Source organism: Heterodontus francisci, chromosome 2 (genome assembly GCF_036365525.1).
Source record: "Heterodontus francisci isolate sHetFra1 chromosome 2, sHetFra1.hap1, whole genome shotgun sequence".
In the NCBI taxonomy this organism is placed as follows: domain Eukaryota; kingdom Metazoa; phylum Chordata; class Chondrichthyes; order Heterodontiformes; family Heterodontidae; genus Heterodontus; species Heterodontus francisci.
Window position 1 is genome coordinate 173,591,511 of NC_090372.1, and position 26,913 is coordinate 173,618,423.

The following is a 26,913-nucleotide window of genomic DNA, read 5'->3' on the forward strand; positions in this document are numbered from 1 at the left end:
TGTCTGTGAGTGTGGTACAAAGTGTTTGGGTGATGCAGTTGTCATGGTTGAATAGTTGGCAGTGTGTGCAAGCTGTGTGATGTAGGTATGAGGCTTGCAGCAGTGGTAAGTGTGTGAGGGTGAGGTGAAGCTATGAATGTGATGTATGTGTCCTGATTGATGGCGATTATTGGTAGGTGAGTGATAAGGGTGTGATGCATTGAGCAGTGTGGGATGCAAGTGGTGCAGTTGGTGGAATGTGGCATTTGAAGATGCATTCACTAACCTTGTTCACTCATATAAGGTTATTGAACTTCTTTCAGCACTGCATCCAGGTTCTCAGGGCTACACTCCTGGCATTGACTGTGACAGCTATATTCTCCCATTGCCTTCTCAGAGTGTGTCTGGAGGGCCTGCTCTCCCCGTGTAGATAGAGGACCTCTCTCCTCCTCTCCACATCCTGCACCAAGGCCTCCAGTGCTATGTCGAGGAACATTGGAGCCCGCGCTCTTTGCCATGTTGTGCCATTTCTGTGTCTTTCCCAGGCCTAAATCACTTCTGTAATAAATTCAGCACTTCTCAAGCCAAAATGCACCTCCCCTTTGAGGTTTAGGCTTACATTAAGTATGGTAGACTAGCTTGAACTCATGCTAACCTCTAACGCTAATACAACCCTTGCTCCAGTGTGCAGCCACTCAACAGTGTACTTAGTGCTGCTGGCTGTATGCTGCAATCATGTAAGTGAGCAGGCATCACCAAGGTTGCACACTGCTGGCATTTCAATAATCACACATTGCAATCCCTTCATCTGTTTCAGGGCCTCATCCAATCTATCCCCCAAAATATTTATAAATAACACAGTAGTAGTCAACAGAAGTACAAGGAAATAGAAACTCTAAAATAAAATTAAAAATGTAGATTATTGGGAAATTCTAGTGAGGTCTATTTTCTCTAACATGACAGGTGTGACACAATACATGTGATTTGTCAGCATATCATTTGTTATTCAAACAATTATCTTTCATGCTATGGTTCTAAGCTAAAGTAAACACTATTGAACATGGACAAGTTGATCTTTCTTCACAGGAGTATTAGACTCTTTTAAGTAATTTTTTTTAGTATTAGGAGCCTTTTTTTGTTAAATTGTTCACAAATGATCTCTAACAATATGTGAAATCTTCTTTTCATCTTTCAGAGTATCAGAGCATCAGGACTGGTGTTGCTAGAGACAATTCTTTTTGGAGCTTTGCTTCTGTATTTTCCAGTAAGTGTTGAATGATTTATGCTCAAGTCCATGATTCAGTGTAAGTACTGTCAGAAAGGTTTGATCTATGGATGGATATTCTCCCAAATATACCTCTAATGAAATAGTCTGCCTGAAGCCCTTTTCGCTGTCAGCACTTATCTAATATATGGCAAGCTGCCTAAGTGTTGAGGTGATGCAAAAATAAATGGGCAATCACATTTACATTCATTATGTGCTGTTTTAATCATATACATTAACAGTGCTGCATTGCTTTCTACTAGCATAGTATCACAGACCTAATATATTGTAGGTGGCTACTGTGTACGTCAAACAGCTAATGCAAATAACCAAAACTTTCATGCAGTCATACGCAATTGATTTTTGCTCTGCTTGGTTGTGTTGCATTCCAGCTTGTTTACCAACCTGTTAAATTGTTATAACATGGTACATTGTATGTGGTACTACTTCATCACAGTGTACAGCAACATTTTGCAGGTGAGAGCCCACACAGCAAATTTCTATACAACCATTTAAAATATATCTTTACTTCAAGATTTTGTATTTTCAAGTTTATCTATCCTTTTCTTTTGAAATTTGTGTTGGGATTTGTCAATAATTGCTCATTTTGACAGTTCTTTAACAAGATGGTACTTTTTCCTCATTTTGCACATTGGAGGTTAGGAAAGCGATTTTGGAGAATTGAGCTTCAGTTGGTGTCTTTTTGCTGTTTGCTTTGTCAGCTGTGTTTCATTTTTTGAGTTTGTTACTGTTTGCTGAAGTAACCCAGCCAATCATGACTTACCTGCAATTACAACTTTTTTGCTCTTCTGAACCAGCTAAATTGCTTTTCCAAGTGGTATTTTCATGATCCAGCTGTGCTCGGAGGAAACCTTTGAGGCAGGGCAAAGTAACAGCATACACTTCACTGACCAGGACCTTAATGTCCTGATAGAGAGCCTGCAGGAATGCCAGGCTGCCATGTTTGGGACATGGCCCCCATTCACTAAGTTAGGTGAGGGCACAGCGAGCTTGGCAGGAGATCACCAAAAGAGTGAGCACTGGTTCCATCACTTGCGGGCCTGGGAGGAGGGCCAAGAAAAGTTCAAAATGATCAAAGTAAGTAAGGAAATTCTCACTGTCTTAAAGGATTTTCTTGGCAGTGGAGTTCAAAATTGTAAATTAATGATATTTATGAATGAAACATAGGACCTGAAAATCCTGGAACTGCCTTCGGGGGATGGATGGAGAGTGGAGCGAAATTTCTGCTTGTCCATTGTGGATGAACTTGACCCCTTTGGATATACCGGGGGTCAGGTTACTTAACATATCCCGGTCAATATCATGCCATTCCTGGCACGACTGGGAGTCCCGCCTGAGGTGGACAAAGGTTTTTTGCTGCACCACGTTGCTGAACAGTCAGTGAGCTGTGTGGCTAGGGAGCAATGATTAAAAAGATGGCAAAAAAAGCGGATCCAGACTCTTTCTGGTAGTTGTAGCATTGTAATTAATTGTTCTCCAAAAGAAGCCTGGGAATTCCAGAGCTCTCTCCCCTGCATCCTCGACCCTAGCAATACTGGGTGCCAGGAATATATTATGTGTGTCCCTGAGGTCCAGCATTGCTAGACTGGTGGCCATTTTATTAACCTACTCCAACAAAGTGTGAAATTTGCAGCAGCCTCTGAAAAGGGCAAAGTCCTGCCAAATCAGAAGCCTTCTCTAATTCTAGTCCCTCCCTCCTCCTTCCAATGATATTGTGCCTTTAAACCACCCTTCCCAAACCCAGGAATTTCAGGACTATAATTTTGACTGAAAATAACTAAAAACAAATTTAACTTGATTTATAATACTAGAATGTGCAGTAGATTGTAAATATTGAAGATTGAAAAGTTTCTCGCCTTTCAAAACTGCTCTTACAAATGAAGAAATGAATGAGTAGCCATATATACAAATAGCTGATTAAATGAAAATGCTATGGTGGGAATTCTTAGTGAGCGTGAGCAGTGGGCACTTCACCTTCTGGCAGTGCATATCAGAAAGTCACTGGCAATGCACCTGTGATTTTCCGATATGCATTGTCAGGGGAACAGGTTCTTGGAATATTACCTTCGATATGTCTGATTAATCTTGTGAGATTTTCCCCTTGGGGTTCTACCTTGGGCAAAACTGCACTGGAATGAGAGAGCTAAGAAAGAATGGATGGTGGAGCATATCAGGAAAAATGGTGTGGCTTGTTGGCATAGAGGTCATTGAAGGTTTGAGGCTGAAGGAGATGGGGTGTCTTGATTAACGCTTTGATAGACAGCATATCAAATTGATGTTATTTTTCCTAAGCACCATAAAGTAAATTTTGAGTCTCTGTTCCTGATGTGTGATCTCACGTATTGTGTGCACAGATTGGACAATAAGGTGTGAAGGCCATTATGTCTCATTGTGGCACTCATGATTTTGCAGTCATTAATCAGGCACACTGACGTCTGTCTAATTCTCTAATATACATTCCCATCAAGCAACATGAAGAGTGCAGTCTCACAAAATTCACACTGATAGTTACATCAATATATGCATGCAAACTGTGCACCACTCTTATATACCATGTACTGAAAAAGCAGCACGCAAATTGGTAGGTAAACTCAGATACTAGTAAGATACCATTTGTTCTTTTCACAGAGCCTGCTGAAGGATACTAAACACCATTATTCATCAAGCTTTCTGGATAATTACCATACCAGCACTAAGCAGAAACCCAGCAAGTGACAACTTCTGGGCGTTATTCAGTGATGTGAAAGGAGAGGCACATCTGGCAATGCAGCAGGAGCCAGCATATCAAGGGCAGAGGTCCCCTGGGCTGCCTGTCCCTTAATGTAAGGAGAGTTCACTCACATGCACCTGCTTTTCCAGTTATACATACCTATTTTCCACTTAGATGCACCTGCTAGAGTACATAGAGCATGTCGAGCAACCATGTGACTTCATACCCATGTCAATTCAAAGGATGGAGCAAAGGTTGTTTGCACTGAACTTTCATGTACAGCCAACAACTATACCAGTGACAAATGCGCTGGCAAGCTCTATTATGCAGGCTTTCAGCTAGGTAGAGCATCTTTTATAAAAATTCTCACCCCTTTCGGGTCCAAGATATAGAAAACTTTTTGACTGTCTCAGCAAACCTTGAGTACAATCATTAGGGAATTTCAGAGATTTCACAAAGACCTGGAATTGTGTCCACAATGTGTTATGCCTTGTCAGAAATGGTTCCAGCTGTGGCTAGCATAGAGAAACACAGGAGCTGTCCTGAGAGAGTTCCATGCTGGCAACTTGCAGCACACAACTATCTCGTGGCAGTGCACTAGAAAGCATTAAGGCCCCTGAAATGACAACATAAGTCTCACCGCACCATGGTACCGCTGGTCTTATCAAAGCTATATAAGTAGCTAGTCCTTGTAAATGCAGGTAGCTGGACAACAGAATCATAGAATCTTACAACACAGAAACAGGCCATTTAGTTCATTAAGTCTGCGCCGATGTTCTTTTCCATATGAGTCGCCTAATTCAATCTTTTTAATATTCTTCTTTTCCAAAAAACTTTTAATTCATCTTTTAAACGATTGTGGCAGAAAATTCTATATTCTAACTGTGCTCACAATCTGTTTCCTCATCAGATACACAGGAGACATGTGCCTTGCTGTGGTGGAAGGCAAGACAACGCCCAGTGTATCAGCTATCTTGATGTTCTAGGTAGCTAGTGTCACTTTCCAGGGTCATTCATCATCAATTGCATAGTTTAGGTCCTGCTGTGAGGAGTGTTGATAGAGGCCTCCATGGTTCTCAGCAAAAGGCCAGTGTAGGCTGGAGATCTTCCTTTCAGCAACAATTTCACTTTTGCAATACATTCACTTTTAGCTTGCTCCTAAAACTTCCATTGTTAGTCTAGAAACTCTGTACAATGGAAGAGAAATGTCACTTATGTTACAAGCTTAACCTTTATGAGGATTTCAGTGTCATGGAAGAAAGACAAGCAAGGCTGGGTGTCCTTTGCCAAAGATTTGTGTCCAGGTTAATGTCAATATCCAGTTGGAGCTCCAGGTACCAAGATCAATCAACAGTTGGAATAGACTTCCTTTTCATCTTTCAATAACTGTCTTTGAGATCTTCTCAAGTTGTGTAAAGGTGTAATGTGGCATCACAGGACACCCATCACTATATTCTACGAGTTAGATGATTGTTCAAGATGCTGAATAGAGTGCACCAAATCATCAGATTAGTCTGCCAAAAACATGCTCAAAAAGGAGTGCTGCAATTCCTTTGTAAACTCTTACAGCACAAAAGGAGACCATTTGGCCCGTCATGCCTGTGCCAGGTCTTTGAAAGTGCTTTCCAATTTCAGAAACGTACGGAACAGATAATCCAAGACGATCCCTTTTGATGCCTTCCAGCATCTCATTGATGCAGGCCTTGAATAAACCGGGTGCCAGTGCACACCTCACCTCAATCTTCTTCTGAGAAATTAAGTTCAGTAAGTCTCCCATCTGCCCTTGCACAGATCTTAGAGCAGAAGTGCCCAGCCCAGATAAAATTCTAAGCAATGCACTCCCATAGCATTCAACATTTTTATGAGGGCTGCATGACCTACATACCTTACATAATATTCATGAAATGAATGTAAATGGGTTTTCTCAAGCCTTATGACATTTCATGACCTTGTGTAAGGCCACAAACTGACCTACACGCTCCTGATGAGAGTGAATTTCAACCATTTCCTTTCTAATGGTGGTACAGTCACATATAAAGAATCAGGGGTTGACGTTAGAAGGAACTGCAAGATTTAGAAGAAGAGAAGATGAGTACGTAATTTGTTGGCCACCCCCTCCTCTTTCTGTTTTGTTTATGCTTTCGGATTACTTCTCAGACCCTAGAGCATCCATTATGTATGCTATACCAACCCAAAGAACTATCTCAGGAACCACTAATATTCTTGAGATTCTTTCTTAGTTTTCCAACTCACTAGGATGCCCCTACTTGTGGATAGAACCCATAGGGTATGTGTATGGATCGCCTATATGTTTGTATATGAAAATATAAATTTCTTATATCCTCTTGGCCTATGTCTGCCAACTCAGTCTAACCTCCTTCCCAATCCCAGGCACAAGCTCCCTGTATTATTTCACACCTAGGGAGAGACAAGATCATTTCTGCAGCAATCACAGTTGGCAATCTGAGCGTGTCTCCAGTTCTCTGTAGGAGATGATTACCAAGAGGAAACAAAAGAGGAAGGAAGAGGCGTTTGGAGAGATGGGGAGGTAACTGTTTCCGATAAATACATAGAGTAGTAGTCATATGGAAGAGAGAAGAGACAGAGGATGGAGACATTTACGGAAAGAGAAAGGAAGAATGGAATAGTTGCAGGCAAACAGGGAAATATGGACAGGTATGTAAGAGAAGGAAAACAAGGAAGAGATAAGAGGGAAAGACAAAGCAAAAGGGCAAAGACAGAAACAGTAGGAATCACATAAATAAACAGTTCCTGGAAGAGAAATATACATTTTAACCCAAGTGAGATTGAGTATTAATGAGTAGGTGTTGATTGGAAGGTGGTTTGTAAACTGTATTTAAACTTTGCCCTTTGTGCTCCAATAATCTTGACAGAGCAGAAGCTCTCTTTTCAATAATACTAGTGTACAGCTGCAACTTTTAGTCGTATTCTGCAAATGACTGTTTCTTAAAGGATTTCATTCAGAACATATTCCTAATTTGCTTCACTTAGAGAAATAAAATCTTTAAAATAAGTGATTGCTTAGCATTAGTGATAATCTCTACAAATGTCATTGTAAGTTTTTTTTGTGAAAATATGCTGTAGAGAGAATAACAGTTAATTGATTCTACCTCAGAATGTTGCTGTGGTGTTTCTTACCACTCTTCAGCTTCTTGTCTTCAGGTTTGGTATTTTTCATATTCTGACAGTTCACCTTGGTCAGTATAGATTTCATGTGGATGAGTATATACCTTGGTAGCCATGATTTTATCTACATGATGGTATATAGTTGCTATGGATGAATTTAACTAGTTTGCAGATATAGTGACAGTAGCAAAGCAGTAAACAAGGTCTGTGGATGATTACATAATTTTACAACTTGAATTTACTGCTGAACCAGGTTCAATGCAGGTTCTTGGCTTGATCTTTGTATCATCAGAATACTAGCCTTTTTGATTTGCACAGCAGTTTTTGGCCATCAACCTGTCATTAGATAGCACAATACTAAGTTAGGTGAATTGTTTCACATATTTCAGAATGGATTTCTCTATACAGAAGGGTGAAAGATCCTGGCTGAAACTTGTATTTTGGTGAGACTAATTGAAAATCTTTCTGTTTAATGAGCTGTGAAAGACAATCATAGAATCAGAGAAGGAGGCTGGTGGGCCCATCGTGCCTGTATTGGCTTATCGAACGATCTATCCAATTAGTCCCATTTCCCTTCTCTTTCCCAATAGCCCAGAATTTTTTTCCCTTTCAAATATTTATCCAATTCTCTTTTGAAAGTTGCTATTGAATCTGCTTCTACTATCCTTTCCAGGCAATGCATTCCAGATCATAGCAACAAGACTAAACATAAGGGGTCATTTTGGCCTATGTACAGTTGACCTTGCCTGTTGAAGGAACATCAGACATTCAGGTACATAATGCATATGATTCTCCAATCAAATGGTTGGAAGATCACAGGCAACGCCCAGCTGCATTTCTAACAGAGCTCTTGGCTTCTGCTGGAAATGCAAAGTTGCAAAGATTTACTCCTATAATCTTTTCCCTTACCGATTTAAAGAAAAATATATAGAAATGATGAAAAATTCCACAGTTAAACTAGAAAGGAATTTCTCAGTTACTGTTTTTTGTATTGGGAACTATGAAAGTCAGTTAAAGTGGCTCAATTGGCTACAGCAGTGTTGCTGTGAAACTGCAGGCATTTGCCATTTATTTTGCAGCATTGAAATGTTCTAACAACAACAAACTCTTCAATATGTTTAGTGACTGAAAGCTTACAGATCATTGTTTAAAAGCAATGATAAGCCTTGTTTGGTACAGGTTTTCCTTTAGAGAATGGCAGTTCCAAAATGATCAGTACAAATTTGATTGCAATGTAAGGAACTAATTGGAATTGGAATCAGAATGATTCAGTTTAATGCCATGTAATCAATACAATTGTCAATGACATGCTTTCAGTTAGAATTACTCTGTTGCTTTGCAGTTTTCTCCTCTTCCTTCTGAAGACTCAATTTGGGGTACAGCTATACAAGCACTGGCTACACACCAGTAACTCAACCACATTCATCATGGATTCAATTTAGGCTATTCGACCACAGTCAACATGACTTTAAACTCACCCAACAGGCACGTTTTAACAGGACTTACTGGGTAATGAGCAGGAGTGGCTGTGCCTCTCCCTTCCTAGTCCAGGAATGCTGAGACCAATAATAACAGTTCATCCACCTGAGACTGAGATCTCCATAATATAATGAATAAAAGCAAAGCAATGCAGATGCTGTAAATCTGAAATAAAAATAAAAACAAGAAATGCTGGAAATACTCAGCAGGCCTGGCAGCATCTGTGGGGAGAGAAGCAGAGTTAACGTTTCAGGTCAATGACCCTTCATCAGAACCATGAGATCTCCATGCTTGGTATGACGCAGTTTCACACCAGTCCATTAACTGAGCTGTTAGGTAACCAGTTCTTTCGCTTTTAATGCTCGTTGTTTGATCCCAAAGTTGATTTACTGGTAGGTATTACACAAGCATCACTTTTACTGGAAGCTGGCCTGCTGTTAATCGATAGTGAGTCATTTGTGGCCTTGTTATAGGTTTCATGCAGTTTTCATGCTGTAGACGCAGTTCATGGGCGAGACTTAATGGCCCCCCTGGAGACGGGCTAGGAGGTGAGGGCCCCATAAAGTTGCAGTGGGAGGTGGGGGGGGGTGGGAGGAGGTGGTGGTGGCGGAGTGCCTGTCACCTTCCCGTCACACCACGATTAAGATGGGGGCGGGAAAGATTGACAACGGCCTTCCCACCCAGAGGCCAATTGAAGCCTTTAAGAGGCCTATTAGTAGCCACTTAAGGGCATCTTTCCGCCACCACTGGAATTAAGCCAGTGGCAGGGTGGGGTGGGGGTGTGCGGTTCTCTGACATGCAGGGACATTGCCCAGTAAAATGAGGCGACCTCCCTATGGGCTTGACGGGGGGCAATCTGTGGCCCACGGAGGGTCCCAGGCAGGAAATGGCCTACATCCCTGAACACCACACCGCACACTCATCGCCCACCCTCCCTACCCTATCACCGAAGCCTGCCAGACTGGCCCAGGCGACCCCGGCTCACTTAACTGAGGTCCCGGTCTCCAGTGCTGAGCCTGGTTCAAAGGCCTCCTGCAGCACCGGCAGTGGCCACTGCTGCTGGTGGCGCTGCTGATACTACTGAGCTGCTGGCCCCTGTCCTTAAAGGGGTGGGGATCCTGGCGCCGGGCAGGTAAATGCCCGAGCGTCATTAAAAAAGGGTTCGGGGCCTCCGAATGGCCGAGGCAGGGTTTCCACCGCTTCTTCAGCCTGGCACCGGGAACCCCGCCGGTTCTACTGAATCCAGCCCCATGTGTGCAGAGGATTGGTGCTTTGTCTGTAAGCTAAGGCTGCTTGTTTATGCTCTGTCCATAAGATTCCACCATAAATCTTCTGTAAAAGTTTCAGTCATTTTTGTTTAAAGATATGTTGATGACAGAATTATTTGGCAAACTATTTCTGTTTGAGAACAGAGAATGAGATCAAATTGCATCATTGTGGTACCTATCTGTGATGACGTTGGGATGGAAATGGTACATGGTTGTCAGGTATACTAGGAATCATGGAGAAGGAAACCTGCTTCATCCGCTCACCATGGACTTTGTCCACCCATTTAATCTCAAAAACGTAACCTTAGATAGGGTCTCTCAGAAATGCTTCAAATACAGTGACTCTTATGTGACAAATATTGTGCATGTATAATCCCTGATCTGAAATAGAATCAAATGAAACTCTGGAATCAGGGCTAGGGTTTTGTCTTTACCACCTGGGCAGTAATCTGGCCCACCTGCCTGATACAGAAGACAACTGATTAGTCATTCCAGATTACCTCTCAGGTCGTGATGGTGAAAATCCACCCTGATATATTCATCCCCTCATCACAATTATAAACACTGGTCTTTTGCACTTCACAGATAACACCTTTTCCCTTGATCTCAACAGTACATGACCAATCGTTCTCCCTCCTAGATATAAAAGAGAGGTTTTCCATGCACTGGGTGTAATTGTGACTGTGTGATAGTGTAAGGCAGGCAATAGCGAATCAACAGGCTCTTTTTCATCTCTCTTGATTTTGATGTCAATAAATAAAAAATTGGGGAGTTGTAAAATGGGCTGCCAATACACTACCACCTATTATGCACTATCACACACAATCAAAATACCTCCTCTCCCCACCCGCCCGCTGTCTTTTCAGGAAAACAGGCCCTTTAACCATTCCTGGTGTACAATTTTAGATCTTACATTCATTCAATTCTTGAACAGCATAGCATGTTAAGTAGCTAAGTTAAGTTATGAGGTGAAGTGTTTTCTAGTGAGGAGACATGTATTATCTCCTCTCCACAGTTGGTCTTTGAAACCCTGACGCCTACAGAATCAGTGATCCTCTCAAAGTTTTTACATGTTGCTGTTTTTCATATTATATCTGTCTCTCTTCACCATGGTATGTTTTCTCCCTCTTGATGTTTCTTAACTCAGTATACGCAGATTTATGCATTAGAACTGGGCCATAGCCTGCTATTGTAACGTAATGAATAGATGTTATACTGCACTCAGTGATAATATACCATGTTAGTGAAAATTCATTATCAACTTTATTTACAAATGGTAACACATATAATGCTCATAATCAGTTCAGATAATCACTTACCTACAGACAAACAAAATGATGAAATAAACTGAACTGGATTCTGTACATGTTGGTTTTAAGAAGGTACATCCTTAATTTGACAAGATGAATGCTGACTTTTTTGGCTGTATTGAGCAGATGAAATCACTTCTGACAGGTTTTCGGTTACTGGTGATCTCCTGTGGCGATGTTCAAAGGTAGTCTGGGATAAAGTGTGGTCCCTGAGGTCTACACGATGCATTCTGCAACTTAACTGCAACAATGGTTTACCAATCACTATTTTACAGCAAGTTTATTCAAGCAATGCATAGCATGGGCTGGATTTTATGTCGGGCGGACGGGAGCTGGCCACTGACATAATATTCAGTGGTGAACCCGCTTCTCCCTAGCCTGGGGATCCGTCCCGAATTTTACAGGCCCCCAGGCTTTAATTGTTCCGAGGCGGGACTTCCACCCACGTGAGGGAGGAAGTCCCTCCTCATTTGAGCTGCCGGCCTATCATCAGGCTGGCAGCTCTTAGTCCCAGCAGCGTCACCAGGAGCGGTGACCACTGCTGAGACGGCAGCCCAGCAGAGGACATGGAGCCAGGACTGCAGGTAGGTTTGGGTTGCCTTGCCGAGGGTAATAGGTCATGCGCCAGCGAGGCAATGGTGGTCGTTTGGTGGGAGGTGGGGAGTCCTGGGTTCTGGGGGTGGTTGGGGAAGCGAGGGTGGCCCTGGCCCCCACCGGGGTGCTGAGAGACCGCCAGCTTTCACCAGGCGGCCTTTCCCGACTCCAGGACGCCCGCTTGCCACGGGTAAAATCCCTGTGGAGGCGGGCGAAGGCCCTGTGGCCGTTAATTGGCAACTTAAGGTCCTTGATTGGCCTGGGACATGCGGCCCATTTTCGCACCCCACCCCCCCCGCCCTGCGTAAAGTGGGGCGGAGGCAGGAACTTGTTGGGAACGCCTCCAAGAGCCTCCTGCTCCATTTTACGCCACCCCCTCCACCACCATGCGGCTCGCTGGGGTGGCATAAAATTCCAGCCCATGACTGACATGAGGTCAAGCTGTTACACCTTTTACTAATGTATGTAGATTAAAAAATACTTACAATCCGATTTTCAAAGCCATTCTTAAAATGCTCTTATGGTGCAAGTATTCTCAGAACTACTACTACTTTTGTATAATGGGCAAAGCTTACAATGGGGTGTCTAGTTTGGCTATCCATTCAATGGCCTCCTGAGATGCCAAGTGGAGAAATGAGGTGCCTCCCGCAATAGATCTTAGTGGGCTGGTTGATGTTATGTGGTCCATGGTCTGGAATTCATGGCCACTACTGCACTGTGGGTTGTCCTTCATCTTCCAATGTGGAGCAAGTAACCACGTGACCCACACCCTGTGGGGAATCGATTGAGGGAGGTCAAAGCTTTGGGTTAATGATGAGGTGCTGATTCTTTATGCTGCATGTGCCCCATTATTCCTTCCATCTGGTTAGTGGGTTGATAACCAGCTGCATGAATATTAGCTGCTGTTTCCCAGAATGGTCTACATGATTTTAAGCACTTTATGGTGGAGTTTTCAAGTCTTTGTGAATGGGAAGGTCGACGTTGTTCATGATTTTGTTTTCCATCTCATGGATCACAATGGCGTCTTGGTGAATAGCAGGCAGGGAAATGTGGGACAGCACTGGGAACCTGGGTGGCACAGTGGCGCATTGGTTAGCACTGCAGCCTCACAGCTCCAGCGACCCGGGTTCAATTCTGGTTACTGCCTGTGTGGAGTTTGCAAGTTCTCCCTGTGTCTGCGTGGGTTTTCTCCGGGAGCTCCGGTTTCCTCCCACAGCCTAAAGACTTGCAGGTTGGTAGGTAAATTGGCCATTATAAATTACCCCTAGTATAGGTAGGTGGTAGGGAAATATAGGGACAGGTGAGGATGTGGTAGGAATATGGGATTAGTGTAGGATTAGTATAAATGGGTGGTTGATGGTCGGCACAGACTCGGTGGGCCGAAGGGCCTGTTTCAGTGCTGTATCTCTAAACTAAACTAAACTAAACACCCCTTTGGAGAGGGTTTAAATGCTCCTGGCGCCGTCCTCATGGCAGTGTTTAACTACAATGCACAATCTTGGTGTGACGGCTGCAGGACCCTGAGGTAGAGCAATATTCTGCAGCAGAGTAGTCTCGGGTCATTGTTGCGGTGCAAAGAGGCTATGTTCCCTCATGATGCTCCAGCGAGTCTCCAGATCAGGCTCACCCTGGTTTTTACTTTTTAGTCGGTGTTGATGAGATGAGGTCAATAGGTGAGTGCCCTGCCCAGAGTGACGCCCAGGTATTTTGGGTGGGGGTCAAGGGTAAGTTGCTGTAGACAGAAAGGCGATCGAACAGTAACCTTTGGATCATTGGCTGGTTTTCCCGGCTTTCAGATGGCAACAACTTTGGAATGGTTCCAGATTTCCAGGATTATCCCAGTGTCAAGGATGTTGGAGGTGAGTTTGGCAAGCCACATCCGTTCATTTGGGCCCCTGGTTCTTGAGGACTTCTGGGTAACTGCTATCGATCCTGGCAGCATTTCCAGATTTGATGGCAGTCAGCACTCATCACTGGTGAAGGCCATCGAAAAGATGATGCTTGGAGCTGCTTTATGCAGGGAGAGCATAAACAGCTTTTTTCACTCTGCTTTTGCTTTTGGTCATGGTCATTGCCTTTGAGTTGCTTAAGAGGGAGGCTACAATGGCACCTGCACTGATCTTAGTCCCCTTGTGCGGGCAGTGAGACGGCACCAAGCCATTGAAGCAAGTTCCTGGATTTCCTGCTGCAGTGTGAGAAATCCAGGTTTTCAGTGGTTTCTCGCCATCTTGCTAATCTACCTTGGTCTAGGGGATACATAATTGCTGTTACTGGCTCTGAGTCATGAGTAGCATTAAACTCTGCCAGCAGTGTCTCGCTCTGCTGGGACCAACATGGCACGTATTAGAGTCATAGAGTTATACAGCACTGAAACAGGCCCTTCGGCCCACTGTGTCCATGCTGGCCATCAAGCCTATCTAGTCTAATCCCATTTTCCAGCACTTGGCCCGTAGCCTTGTATGCTATGGCGCTTCAAGTGCTCATCTAAATACTTCTTAAATGTTGTCAGGGTTCCTGCCTCTACCATCCTTTCAGGCAGTGTGTTCCAGATTCCAACCACCATCTGAGTGAATTTTTTTTTCCTCAAATCCCCTCTAAACCTCCTGCCCCTTACCCTAAATCTATGCCCCCAGTTACTGACACCTCCACTAAGGGAAAAAGTTTCTTCCTATCTACCCTATCAATGCCTCTCATAATTTTGTATACCTCAATCAGGTTCCCCTCAGCCTTCTCAGCTCTAAGGAAAATAACCCTCGCCTATCCAATCTCTCTTCATAGCTGAAATACTCCAGCCCAGGCAACATCCTGGTGAATCTCCTCTGCACCCTCTCCAGTGCAATCACATCCTTCCTATAGTGTGGTGACCAGAACTGTACAGAGTACTCCAGCTGTGGCCTAACTTTTCTTTCCTGTAGCCACGTGGGATACCTCTGCAGGCCCCAACCTCCAGCAATCGAGCAAAATTGCCATAGTTGTCATAGCTGTTTGGGAACAGCAGTATTCTCTGGATTGTATGCTCAGCAATGCTCATAAAGGCAGGCCACCAAGCCTTAGGGAAGGTCCTGCTTAATTTTGGGCCGAGGGCAACCATCGGCACCTCAATACTTACAATTATGTTGCTGTGTCAGTGTTGTGTGTAGAGAAACTTCTTAAGGATCTTCTGGGAATAAGTGAGCTGTCATCCTTTGCTGTCTCCATCCTTTGCTTCAGATAAAGACATTATAAAATATTTTCTTTCATTCTACCTTCCCCAGCAGATTTGAATATTATAGTTCCGCAGTAACAGGGTGAAGACTGATTGGTGATTTTTTTTCGGTCTGCAAAAACTTAGGGGCCTGGATTTTGTACTTATAATGACACTAAAACTGTCAGCATTCGTCATCATTACAGCTGCGAAACTGACAGCAACTTTTGGCAATAACACATGCGCAATTAAACACAGAAATCTGGAAAGTGCTGTCAGTGACTCCCCTCTCCTCCACAGGGTGCACATTGATGTCTGCACAGACAGAAATTTTAGAAATCATTTGAACTGACATGAACTTCCTCTTTTAAGATATTCGTCTCGCTGTTAAAACCCTTGAAAAGGTTATGCCTTGTTGAATGAGATGTAACTCGGTTTTTAACTGCGTACTAAGTTCATAATTACTGCTAAACAACCTCTCTGACTCTGAAAAACTAATTTTATGTTTTCGGAATGTCAAGTTTCTCCTTTATGATTTAAAACAAACATTGAATTTTAAAATATTAAAAAAATGTTAAAGTTAGTTTATGATAGTTCAACTTCTTCCTTAATCTCATGTGCATCCCAATCTTTATTTCACTGTCTGTAAAAGGATTAAAAATTGAATGATAATCACTGTTTTTTTTACTTCCTGGTTTGCTATCTGTGAGAATTCTTCAGAATGATTGACTGCTTGGCGTACTTGATGATATCACAATTGTTTGACACCGAAGATTCCTTTGAGCTGATGCCGGAATCAAAGAAATGTCAGGAAAAGTGAAATCCATGGCACGGAGATCGCATGATCTTTCTGTCAGCTTTCTTCGAAATCAGTGGTGAGTGCCATCACTTCACCACTAACGACAAAATCTGGACCATAATTTTTTTGTTTAGGTACTTGTTATTATAAGTATTGACCCTGAAATTCCTGCTCACAAATGGGCGGATATATTAAAATCCACTGTAAATGAGGAAAGTAGTGCCTCAAAAAGTCTCTCAAGCTTCCTTATAATACTTGTTCCGACACTGCATTTGATTGCATTGTGAGACTGGACTTGCAGTTTCTGGGTAGGCAAAGTATGACCCCCACACAAAAATACAACATTTCAAATGTAGCCAAGAAGGACTAAACCTTTTCAAATCAGAGTAATCGGCGTAAGTCAGCAAGCACACAGGAGTGATGGGTGAACTTGACTTGGTGTGAGTTAAAATATTGGCAGCAGTACTTTGGTTGAGCTCAAGTTTATGGAGGGTACGTAACTAACTTGATTGAGCTTGATTGACAGAGACGGTTGATGAAGGTAATCCAGTTGATGTGTTGTACATGGACAAGCAAAAGGAATTTGATAAAGTGGCACAAAAACAGACTTGTCAGTAAACTTGAAGCCAGTGGAATAAAATAGATAGTGGCAGCATGGATAAGAAGCTGGCTGAATGACAGGAAACAGGGACTGGAGGAAGGTATACAGCAACTCACCAAGGCTCCTTCGACAGCACCTTCCAAACCCGTGACCTCTACCATTTAGAAGGACAAGGGCAGCAGATGCAGGGGAACACCACCACCTGCAAGTTCCCCTCCAAGCCACACACCATCCTGATATGGAACAATATCACCGTTCCCTCATTGTCGCTGGGTTATTGACTATGATAAAGTCTTCTCCATTAACGGAAAATAGGTCAGTGGCGATTTTGGACCAAGAGACAGATGGACTCTCGTGAGGGTGTAGAGGTTCTTTGCGTTGTTGTGGCTGATGGCTCTGGCATGCCTCACACATCCTCACTAACCTTTCAATGTCATTATTGATCCCTGGCCAATAAACAGTGTCTCTTGCCAGTCGTCTTATTCGCTCTATGCCCATATGGCCTTGCTGAAGTTGTGACAAGATGTCTACTCGGAGAGCTTTGGGCACAATCACTTGTTTTCCTTTGAAGGTGATGCGTCTTGAGATACCGAGTTCATTTCTGTAAGGTCAGAAGCAGCTGAGGGTTTCTGGCACCTCTTTTACTGTGTCAGGTCAGTCTTCCATGATGACTTGCCACTGGGCTTTCAGTTGTGGGTGATTGTGCGTTTCTGCTTGTAGTTGGTCACATTTGTGTTGACCAAAATGCAATAAATTGTTTTTGAGCACATCTTCCACCTCAATTTCCATGCTGTCGACTTGTAGATCCAGTGGAACTTCTTCATTCTTTCTCGGCTTTGGCAATCTGCTCAGCGTGTCCGAAGTGATCATTTTACTATAATAAAAGTAAAATACTGCAGATGCTGGAAATCTGAAATGAAAACAAAAAGTGCTGGAAATACTCAGCAGGTCTGACAGCATCTGTGGAGAGAGAAATAGAGTTAACCTTTCAGGTCTGTGACCTTTCATCACTTCATCAGAATACATGCTGAGTATTTCTAGCACTTTCTGTTTTGAACATTTTAGTACCCGGTTAGTAGCAGACGTCGAAGTTGTACCCCTAATGGTTTGCGCCAGATCATCTCCGGTGGTTTTTGGTCAGTTTCCACTGTGAACTGCTTGCCGCACAGGTAGATGTGGAACCTTGTGATCCCAAACACCAGAGCAAGTGTTTCATGCTCTATGTTTGAGTAATTGGACTGTGCTGAGGATAAACATTTGGACCTGAATGCAATTGGTTTGCCATCCTGTAGGATGCACGCTTCTAGCCCTTTCTGTGAGGTGTCGACTTCCAGGATGGTCTTTTTCCTTGGATCATAGTACTGTAGGGTATAGGTTTCTGCTGACAATGCTTGTTTGAGCGACTCAAACATATGCTGATGGTCCTCTTTCCATAGAAATGGTATATCTTTTTTTAAGAACTCTCTCAGCGATGATGCTTTGTCAGACAAATTTGGAATGTATGATGCCAAAACGTTGAAAAATCCAAGACATCTCTGGAGGTCTTACTTGTCTTGTGGAGTAGGCACATGCCTTATATCTTCGACTTTGCCTGGGTCTGGACGGATTCCATAACCGGAATAGACGGAGCCAAAGATATTGATCTGACTTACATTCACCTGGCACTTCATGCTTTTAAAAACGAGCCCTTCAGGATGAGCTACTGCCATCAGTGATTGAAGGTTTTGATCACATTCTTCTTTGGTTTTGCCCATCACCACAATATTATCGGCAATGCATGTACATCAGGCACATTTTTATAATTCTGTCCATATGTTGCTGAAACAGGTCTTGACTGTCAGATAAGCTGAAGGGTAGTCTCTGGAAGCAGTATGTTCCAAATGGTGTCTTGAATGTGGTGACTTCTTGAGATTCCTTAGCTAGGTATACATGTTTAACATGGGCGGCACGGTGGCGCAGTGGTTAGCACCACGGCCTAACAGCTGCAGGGACCTGGGTTCAATTCTGGGTACTGCCTGTGCAGAGTTTGCAAGTTCTCCCTGTGACTGCGTGAGTTTTCGCCGGGTGCTCCGGTTTCCTCCCACCGCCAAAGACTTGCAGGTGATCGGTAAATTGGCTGTTGTAAATTACCCTTAGTATAGGCAGGTGGTAGGGAATATGGGATTACTGTAGGGTTAGTATAAATGGGTGGTTCTTGGTCAGCACAGACTCGGTGGGCCGAAGGGCCTGTTTCAGTGCTGTATCTCTAAATAAATAAATAAACATCCAACCTGGAGAAGAATTTGGCTCCTGTGAACTTGGGGTTCAATTCCTCTAATGGCAGTATCTTGTGGGGCATCGCTTTAGGGAGAGGTTTAGACACCTCGGATCTAGACAAACGCTGATTGCTCCATCCTTCTTCAGTAAGCATGTGATTGAGCTGCACCAGTCTGTGTGATGATGCACATGACGGATGATGTTATTGCATTCCAGGTCATCTAATTCGCGCTTAAGCTTTTTTTGTATATGCACACTGCACTTTCCGGGAGGGTCGATTGACAGAATTGCATCCGCTCTGAGGTGCAGTACGGCATCGCCTTTGAAATTTCCTATGGTGTTGAACCTGTTGTAGCTCATGGACCGACTCAATGCGGGTACCCTTGGTCTCTTCTGCTGTAATGGGTGGCTTGGTGACCTTGTGGATAGTTATGATGTTGAGGTCCTTACACGTTGGTAGTCCTGCCACTGCTGGTCCGCTCATGTCTACTAGGTAGAATGTTTGTGGTTTCCATGCTGACTTGCCATATCTGCTTGCATTGTTAATGTGCCACTGCAAGCGATGGGTGATCCGTTGTATGCAGCTAGCCTGGCAGTTGTCACTTGTATCATTGATTTCCAGTGACTCCAGTACACATCTTTGAGGATTTGGACTGGTAGGATATTTGCACTGATGCCAGTGTCAATATTGACCTTGAGTATATGTTTGCCAGCTTTCTTTGGGCATGTGATGCTAATAGTGGCGAAAGCTTCCGGTTGTTGGACTTCATCAATGTGATCTTTCAGGTTCACAATGTGAAATGCCTGTTCGACTTCTGCCTGAGAACAAACTCTCTATGAGTCTTGTCTCAGGTCTGTTTTGCCATGGACTTCATGTATTGGCTTGCGTTTATGCAGGTCTCTGGCACTTTCCTTGCTGCTGCTGCAGGGTTGCTGCGCCTGTCTTCTGTTGGCTCGTGTCCTACCCTGGCTTTTGGCTGCATCTTTCAAGTCAAAATTCCTGCATAGGCGGGCCCAGTGTCCTTTTGCACCACATGCCTTGTACAGGTCACAAAATGCAAGGCAATTTCTCCATGAGTGGGACCAACCATACTTACCACACAGCTTGCTTGCTTTTGTCGACCTGGTTTTCGTGCCGATACCTTTGGTTGCACCTAGTGCTTGTAGGTACTGTTGTCCAGCTACAGTGGCTTCCTATTTATTGCCATCTTCCAGCAGTGTTTCAATGCTGTAACCTTTCTTTTTCCCCAAATGTTCTTTCTGAAATGCTTCAATGGGTGTTGATACGATCACCAGCTCTGTTATTCGGTCTGACAGCTCAACTTCTGAAAAATCGCACTCGTTGCCCTTACTGCTGCATTTACTGATGAACTGGTCTATTGATTCCTGTGACTGTTGCCTGTAGGACATTAATTCTAGGCGGTGAATTCTAAAATTCACTCGTAATTTCAGTTGGTCTTCCAGCACTTTCCATAATTTACAGGATCTTTCTGGTCCTCTTCAGATATGCCTGAGGTATTGATTCTGTGTAATCCCTCATTTGCAATTGCTATCATTATTTTTACATCTTGCTTTTCTGGTTCTGTAGTTACTTGGCCTGCGAAGCATAACTGCATTCTTTGTTTGATCAATTGGAACTCAGGTAGGATATCCAGTTCATGCTGGGAAGTTTGGTATCCATCTTTTGCTTTAAAACTTACTTTATGACTCTGTACTTGTTTCCCTTTTAAAAAACTCTCTTGGCTGCTTTGATTGACAGCAGCAGGTGTTTAGCAGTGCTTATCTGTTTATCTAGCTTCCAGCACTCTAGCCTGTCCAGTTATACAGTTGTGCAATAGGTATTTCAAGTGCTTTTCTTTACTAGAGTTTGTTTATAAAGCTGTTCAAGAGGCAATTCTTCACGGTTGAGTAATTTTATGAGTTTTTTTAAAAACGCTCAGGCTTAGTGAGTGAAAGTTCTTCAGTGTTCAAGAGATGTAATGGTTTCTTTTTATAGCTCTAGCTGCCAGCTGCATGAATGGAGGATTCATGCTCTTTTTACTGTCGGGCACTCCTGTAATGGCGCAGACCTTGATCAGCGTGGGGGAGCCTTTGAAAACAATTGATCAGCCTGAGATAGGGATTGGGTTTTCCCTGTTTTTTCTTTTACTAAGCCTTTAAAAAAAATCATCTTTGCAAGACCTTCAAAGCTTTTCATTGCAAAGGGAGTTCCTGTATCAATGGCACACTGACTCACCCGATCACAGTGATTGATTTGCAGCTTGTCTTCTGCAGCTGGAGGTGATTTTTTTTTCTTCTTCACACAGTTTGGGCCAGTGTATCTTTTCACTTTCTTCCTTCTAGCTTAGGTAGGTAATTCTTAAAGTTGTTTTCTGTGGTTTTCCATCTTGGATTTTCTCTTCGCACCAGAGCTGCCACCATGTAATGAGAAACTTTTTCTGTTGTCTGATGCAACATAAAATGAGATGCGTGGAGTTCGGTTGATTGAAGATCTCAGACAAGTTTATTAACAGCTAACAAGTATATACAGTACAGAGCTATCTATTCACATGACTTGCCTCTTGGTCTTATAGTTACAGAATGAGACTGGCTAGTAGTCACATGACTGCATTCTGGCACTTAGCTCATTAGCATGCTAAGATCTTAAAGGTACATTGCTCTTAAAGGCAATCATACAACAGAGGTCGCGGATCTGGAAGGTGCTGTCGAAGGAGGTGTGGTGAGTTGCTGCAGTGCATCTTGTATATGGTACACACTACTGCCACTATGCGATGGTGTTGGAGGGAGTGAATGTTTAAGGTGGTGGATGGGTGCTGATCAAGCAGGCTGCATTGTCCTGGATGGTGTCGAGTTTTTTTAATTTAATTAATTTTTTTATTTAGAGATACAGCACTGAAACAGGCCCTTCGGCCCACCAAGTCTGTGCTGACCATCAACCACCCATTTATACTAATCCTACACTAAACCCATATTCCTACCACATCCCCACCTTCCCTATATTCCCCTACCACCTACCTATACTAGGGGCAATTTATAATGGCCAATTTACCTATCAACCTGCAAGTCTTTGGCTGTGGGAGGAAACCGGAGCACCCGGCGAAAACCCACGCGGTCACAGGGAGAACTTGCAAACTCCACACAGGCAGTACCCAGAATTGAACCCGGGTCGCTGGAGCTGTGAGGCTGCGGTGCTAACCACTGCGCCACTGTGCTGCCCCTAAGTGAGTGATGTTGGAGACGCATTCCTCCAGACTAGTGGAGAGTATTTCATCGCACTCCTGACTTACATAGAAACATAGAAAACATAGAAAATAGGAGCAGGAGTAGGCCATTTGGCCCTTCGACACTGCTCTGCCATTTGTTATGATCATGGCTGATCATCCAACTCAGTAGCCTGTTCTCACTTTTGCCCCATACCCTTTGATCCCTTTAGACCCAAAAGCTATATCTAACTCCTTTTTGCATACATTCAATGTTTTGGCCTCAACTGCTTTCTGTGGTAGAGAAGTCCATAGGTTCACCACTCTCTGGGTGAAGAAATTTCTCCTCATCTCAGTCCTGAAAGGTTTACCCCGTATCCTTAGATTATGACCCCTGGTTCTGGACTCCCCCACCATTGGGAACATCCTTCCTGCAGCTGCCCTGTCCAGTCCTGTTAGAATTTTATAGGTTTCTATGAGATCCCCCTCACTCTTCTGAACTCCAGCGAATATAATCCTAACCGACTCAATCTCTCCTCATACGTCAGTCTCGCCATCCCAGGAATCAGTCTGGTAAACCTTCGCTGCGCTCCCTCTATAGCAAAAACATCCTTCCTCAGATAAGGAGACCAAAACTGCACACAATATTCCAGGTGTGGCCTCACCAAGGCCCTGTATAATTGCAGCAAGACATCCCTGCTTCTGTACTCGAATCCTCTTGCTATGAAGGCCAGCATACCATTTGCCTTTTTTACCGCCTGTTGCCCCTACATGCTTACCGTCAGTGACTGGTGTACGAGAACACCCAGGTCTCGCTGCATATTCCCCTTTCTCAGTTTATAGCCATTCAGATAATACTCTGCCTTCCTGTTTTTGCTACCAAAGTGGATAACCTCACATTTATCCACATTATACTGCATCTGCCATGCATTTGCCCACTCACTCAACTTGTCCAAATCACCCTGAAGCCTCTCTACATCCTTCTCACAACTCACCCTCCCACCCAGTTTTGCGTCATCTGCAAATTTGGAGATATTACATTTAGTTCCCTCATCTAAATCATTAATGTATATTGTGAATAGTTGGGGTCCTGGCACCAATCCCTGTGGTACCCCACTAGTCACTGCCTGCCATTCGGAAAAAGACCCATTTATCCCTACCCTTTGTTTCCTGTCCACCAACCAATTTTCTATCCATCGCAATGCACTACCCCCAATCCCATGCGCTTTAATTTTACATGCTAATCTCTTATGTGGGACTTTGTTGAAAGCCTTCTGAAAGTCCAAATAAACCACGTCCACTGGCTCTCCCTCATCAACTCTACTAGTTACATCCTCAAAGAATTCTAGTAGATTTGTCAAGCATGATTTCCCTTTCAATCCATGCTGACTCTGTCCAATTCTACCACTGTTCTCCAAGTGCTCTGCTATACAGTCTGTGATAATGGACTCTGGAATTTTCCCCACTACCGACGTCAGGCTGACTGGTCTATAATTCCCTGCTTTCTCTCTACCCCCCTTTTTAAATAGTGGGGTTACATTCGCTACCCTCCAATCTGTGGGAACTGTTCCAGAGTCTATAGAATCTTGGAAGATGACCACCAATGCGTCCACTATTTCTAGGGCCACTTCCTTAAGTATTCTGGGATGTACACCATCAGGCCCTGGGTTTTATCGGCCTTCAATCCCATCAATTTCCCCAGCACCATTTCTCTACTAATACTGATTTCTTTCAGTTCCTCTCTTTCACTAAGCCCTGGGTTCCCCAACATTTTTGGTGTGATATTTATGTCCTCCTTTGTGAAGACAGAACCAAAGTATGCATTTAATTGGTCAGCCATTTCTTTATTCCCCATAATAAATCCCCCTGTTTCTGACTGTAGCGGACCTACATTTGTCTTCACCAATCTTTTTCTCTTCACATACCTATAGAAACTTTTGCAGTCAGTTTTTATGTTCCCCGCAAGCTTGCTCTCGTACTCTATTTTCTCCTTCTTAATCAATCCCTTGGTCCTCCTTTGCTGAATTCTAAACTGCTCCCAATCCTCAGGTTTGTTGTTTTTCCTGGCAAATTTATATGCCTCTTCCTTGGATCTAATGCTATCTCTAATTTTTCTTGTAAGCCATGGTTTGGCTACCTTTCCTATTTTACTTTTGCACCAGACAGGAATAAACAATTGTTGCAGTCCATCCATGCGCTCTTTAAATGTTTGCCATTGCCTATCTACCGTCATCCCTTTAAGTAACGTTTCCCAATCCGTCATGGCCAACTCGTTGCTCATACCTTCGTAGTTTTCTTTACTAAGATTCAGGACCCTTGTCTCAGAATCAACTACATCACTCTCCATCTTGATGAAGAATTCTATCATATTATGGTCGCTCGTCCCCAAGGGGTCTCGCACCACTAGATTGTCAATTATTCCTCTCTCATTACACAATACCCAGTTTAGGATAGCCTGTTCTCTAGTTGGTTCCTCAATGTATTGGTCCAGAAAACCATCCCGTATACACTCCAAGAAGTCCTCCTCTACAGTATTGTGACTAATTTGATTTGCCCAATCTATATGCAGATTAAAGTCACCCATAATTACAGATGTTCCTTTATCGCATGCATCTCTAATTTCCTGTTTAATGCCATTCCCAACATCACCACTACAGTTTGGGGGTCTATATACAACTGCCACTAACGTTTTTTGCCCCTTAGTGTTTCTCAGCTCTACCCATACAGATTCCACATCGTCAGAGCTAATATCTTTCCTCACTATTGCGCTAGTTTCCTCATTAACCAGCAATGCAACTCCACCGCCTTTTGTTTTTTGTCTGTCCTCCCTAAATACTGAATATCCCTGGATGTTCATTTCCCATCCCTGGTCACCTTACAGCCATGTCTCCATAATCCCGACTATATCATACCCGTTTACATCTATTTGCTCAATTAATTCATCCACTTTATTGCGAATGCTCCGCGCATTAACGCACAAAGTCTTAAGGCTTGTCTTTTTAACATTACTTGTCCTCTTACCAATATTTTTCACTGTGTCCCTGTTTGATTCTGGCCCTTGATTTCTCTGCCTATCACTTTTCTTATTCCCCTTACTGTCTTTTGTTCTTGTCTTTGATTCCCCCTCCTCTGACTCCTTGCAAAGGTTCCCATCCCCCTGCCATTTTAGTTTAAACCCTCCCCAACCACACAAGCAAATACTCCCTCTCGGACATCAGTCCGAGTCCTGCCCAGGTGTAACCCATCCAGTTTGTACTGGTCCCACCTCCCCCAGAACCGGTCCCAAAGCCCCAGGAATCTAAAACCTTTCCCCTCTCACCATCTCTTCAGCCATGTATTCATCTGATATATCCTGTTATTTCTATTCTGACTAGCACGTGGCACTGGGTAGTAATCCTGAGATCACTACCTTTGAGATCCTACTTTTCAACTTACTTCCGAGCTCCCTATATTTTACGTTTAGGACCTCATCCTTTTTACCTTTGTCGTTTGTACCAATGTGCACCACAACCACTGGCTGTTCACCCTCCCCCTTCAGAATGTCCTGTAACCGCTCTGAGACATCCTTGACCCTAGCACCAGGGAGGCAACATACCATCCTGAAGTCTCTTTTGCAGCCACAGAAATGCCTAACTATTCCCCTTACAATTGAATCCCCTATCACTATTGCATTCCCACATTTTTTACTCCTCCCCTGTGCAGCAGATTCAACCATGGTGCAATGAATTGGGCTGTTGCTGCTTTCCCCTGAGAGGCCATTCCACCCAACAGTATCCAAAGCAGTATATCTGTTTTGCAGGGGAATAACCACAGTATATTCCTCAACTACCTGCCTAGACCTCTTGCTCTGTCTGGTGGTCACCCATTTCCCTCTTGCCTGTGGGGTCTGAGCCTGCGGTGTGCCTTGTAGATGGCGGGCAGGCTTTGAGGAGTCAGGAGGTGGGTTACTCTCTGCAGAATTCTCATCCTCTGACCTGCTCTTATAACCACAGAATTTATGTGGCTGGTCCAGTTTAGCATTAGCATGGATAGAGGATTTGTTAACAGACAGGAAGCAGAGAGTGGGCATAAATGGGGTATTTTCAAGTTAGCAGGCAGTGAATAGTGGAGTGCCGCAAGGATCAGTGCTCGGGTCTCAGCTATTTACACTCTACATTAAAGACTTGGATGAAGAGACAGAGAATAACATATCTAAGTTTGCTGATGATACACAACTCGGTGGAAAGGTACGCTGTGGGGAGGACATAGAGGGTCTGCAAAGAGATGTAGACAGGTTAAATAAGTGGGCAACAAGATGGCAAATGGAGTATGATGTAAGGAAATATGAAATTGTTCACTTTGGTCATAAAAATAGAAAAGGAGAATATTTTTTCAAAGGTGTGAAAGTGTTGTTATATTAGACTTGGTATTGTGTAATGTGACAGGGTTAATTAATTACCTCTGAGTAAAGGCACTTCTAGGTAGCAGCAACTACAATATGATAGAATTTTACATCCAGTTTGAAAGAAGAGTGAGTCTAAGACTAGTATTTTAAACTTCAATAAGGGCAACTATGCGGGCATGAAAGCTGAGCTAGCTGAAGGGAACTGGGTTACTACGCTCAGAGATAGATCAATAGAGAAGCAGTGGCAGACATTCAAGGGGATATTTCAGAATACTAAGAATAAGTATATTCCTGCTATAAAGAACAGCTCTAAGGAGAGGGCCCACCATCTGTGGTTAACAAAACAAGTGAAGGAAAGCATCAAACTTAAGGAGAACGCATATAATTGCGTAAAGATGAGTGGCAGGTCAGATGATTGGTCAGAATATAAAGAATGGCATAGAATGACTAAAAGGTTAATCAGGAGAAAGAAAATAGAGTCTGAGAGGAAGCTAGCTAGAAATGAAAAAATGAATAGCAAGAGTTTCTACTGGTATTAAAAAGGAAACGAGTAAGTAAAGTAGGTGTTGGTCCTCTGGAGAGTGAGAATGGGGAGTTAATAGACAATAAGGAAATGGTGGACCAAATGATCAAATATTTTGCTCCTAGCTATCTATACAGGATACAAAAAACATTACAGTAATGGCTGTAAATCAGGAGGTGGAAGGAAGAGAGAAA

At 43.4% G+C, this 26,913-nt stretch overlaps 1 protein-coding gene across 1 annotated transcript in view; it reads left to right on the forward strand.

Annotated features, from left to right (window-relative positions):
• The window catches only part of gpr158a (G protein-coupled receptor 158a), a 723,773-nt gene that overhangs the window by 458,786 nt on the left and 238,074 nt on the right, over nt 1-26,913 (forward strand). The window contains exon 5 of the mRNA XM_068051759.1: nt 1,175-1,243. Coding sequence (XP_067907860.1) covers nt 1,175-1,243 — 69 coding nt within the window. The remainder of the gene's footprint in view (nt 1-1,174; nt 1,244-26,913) is intronic.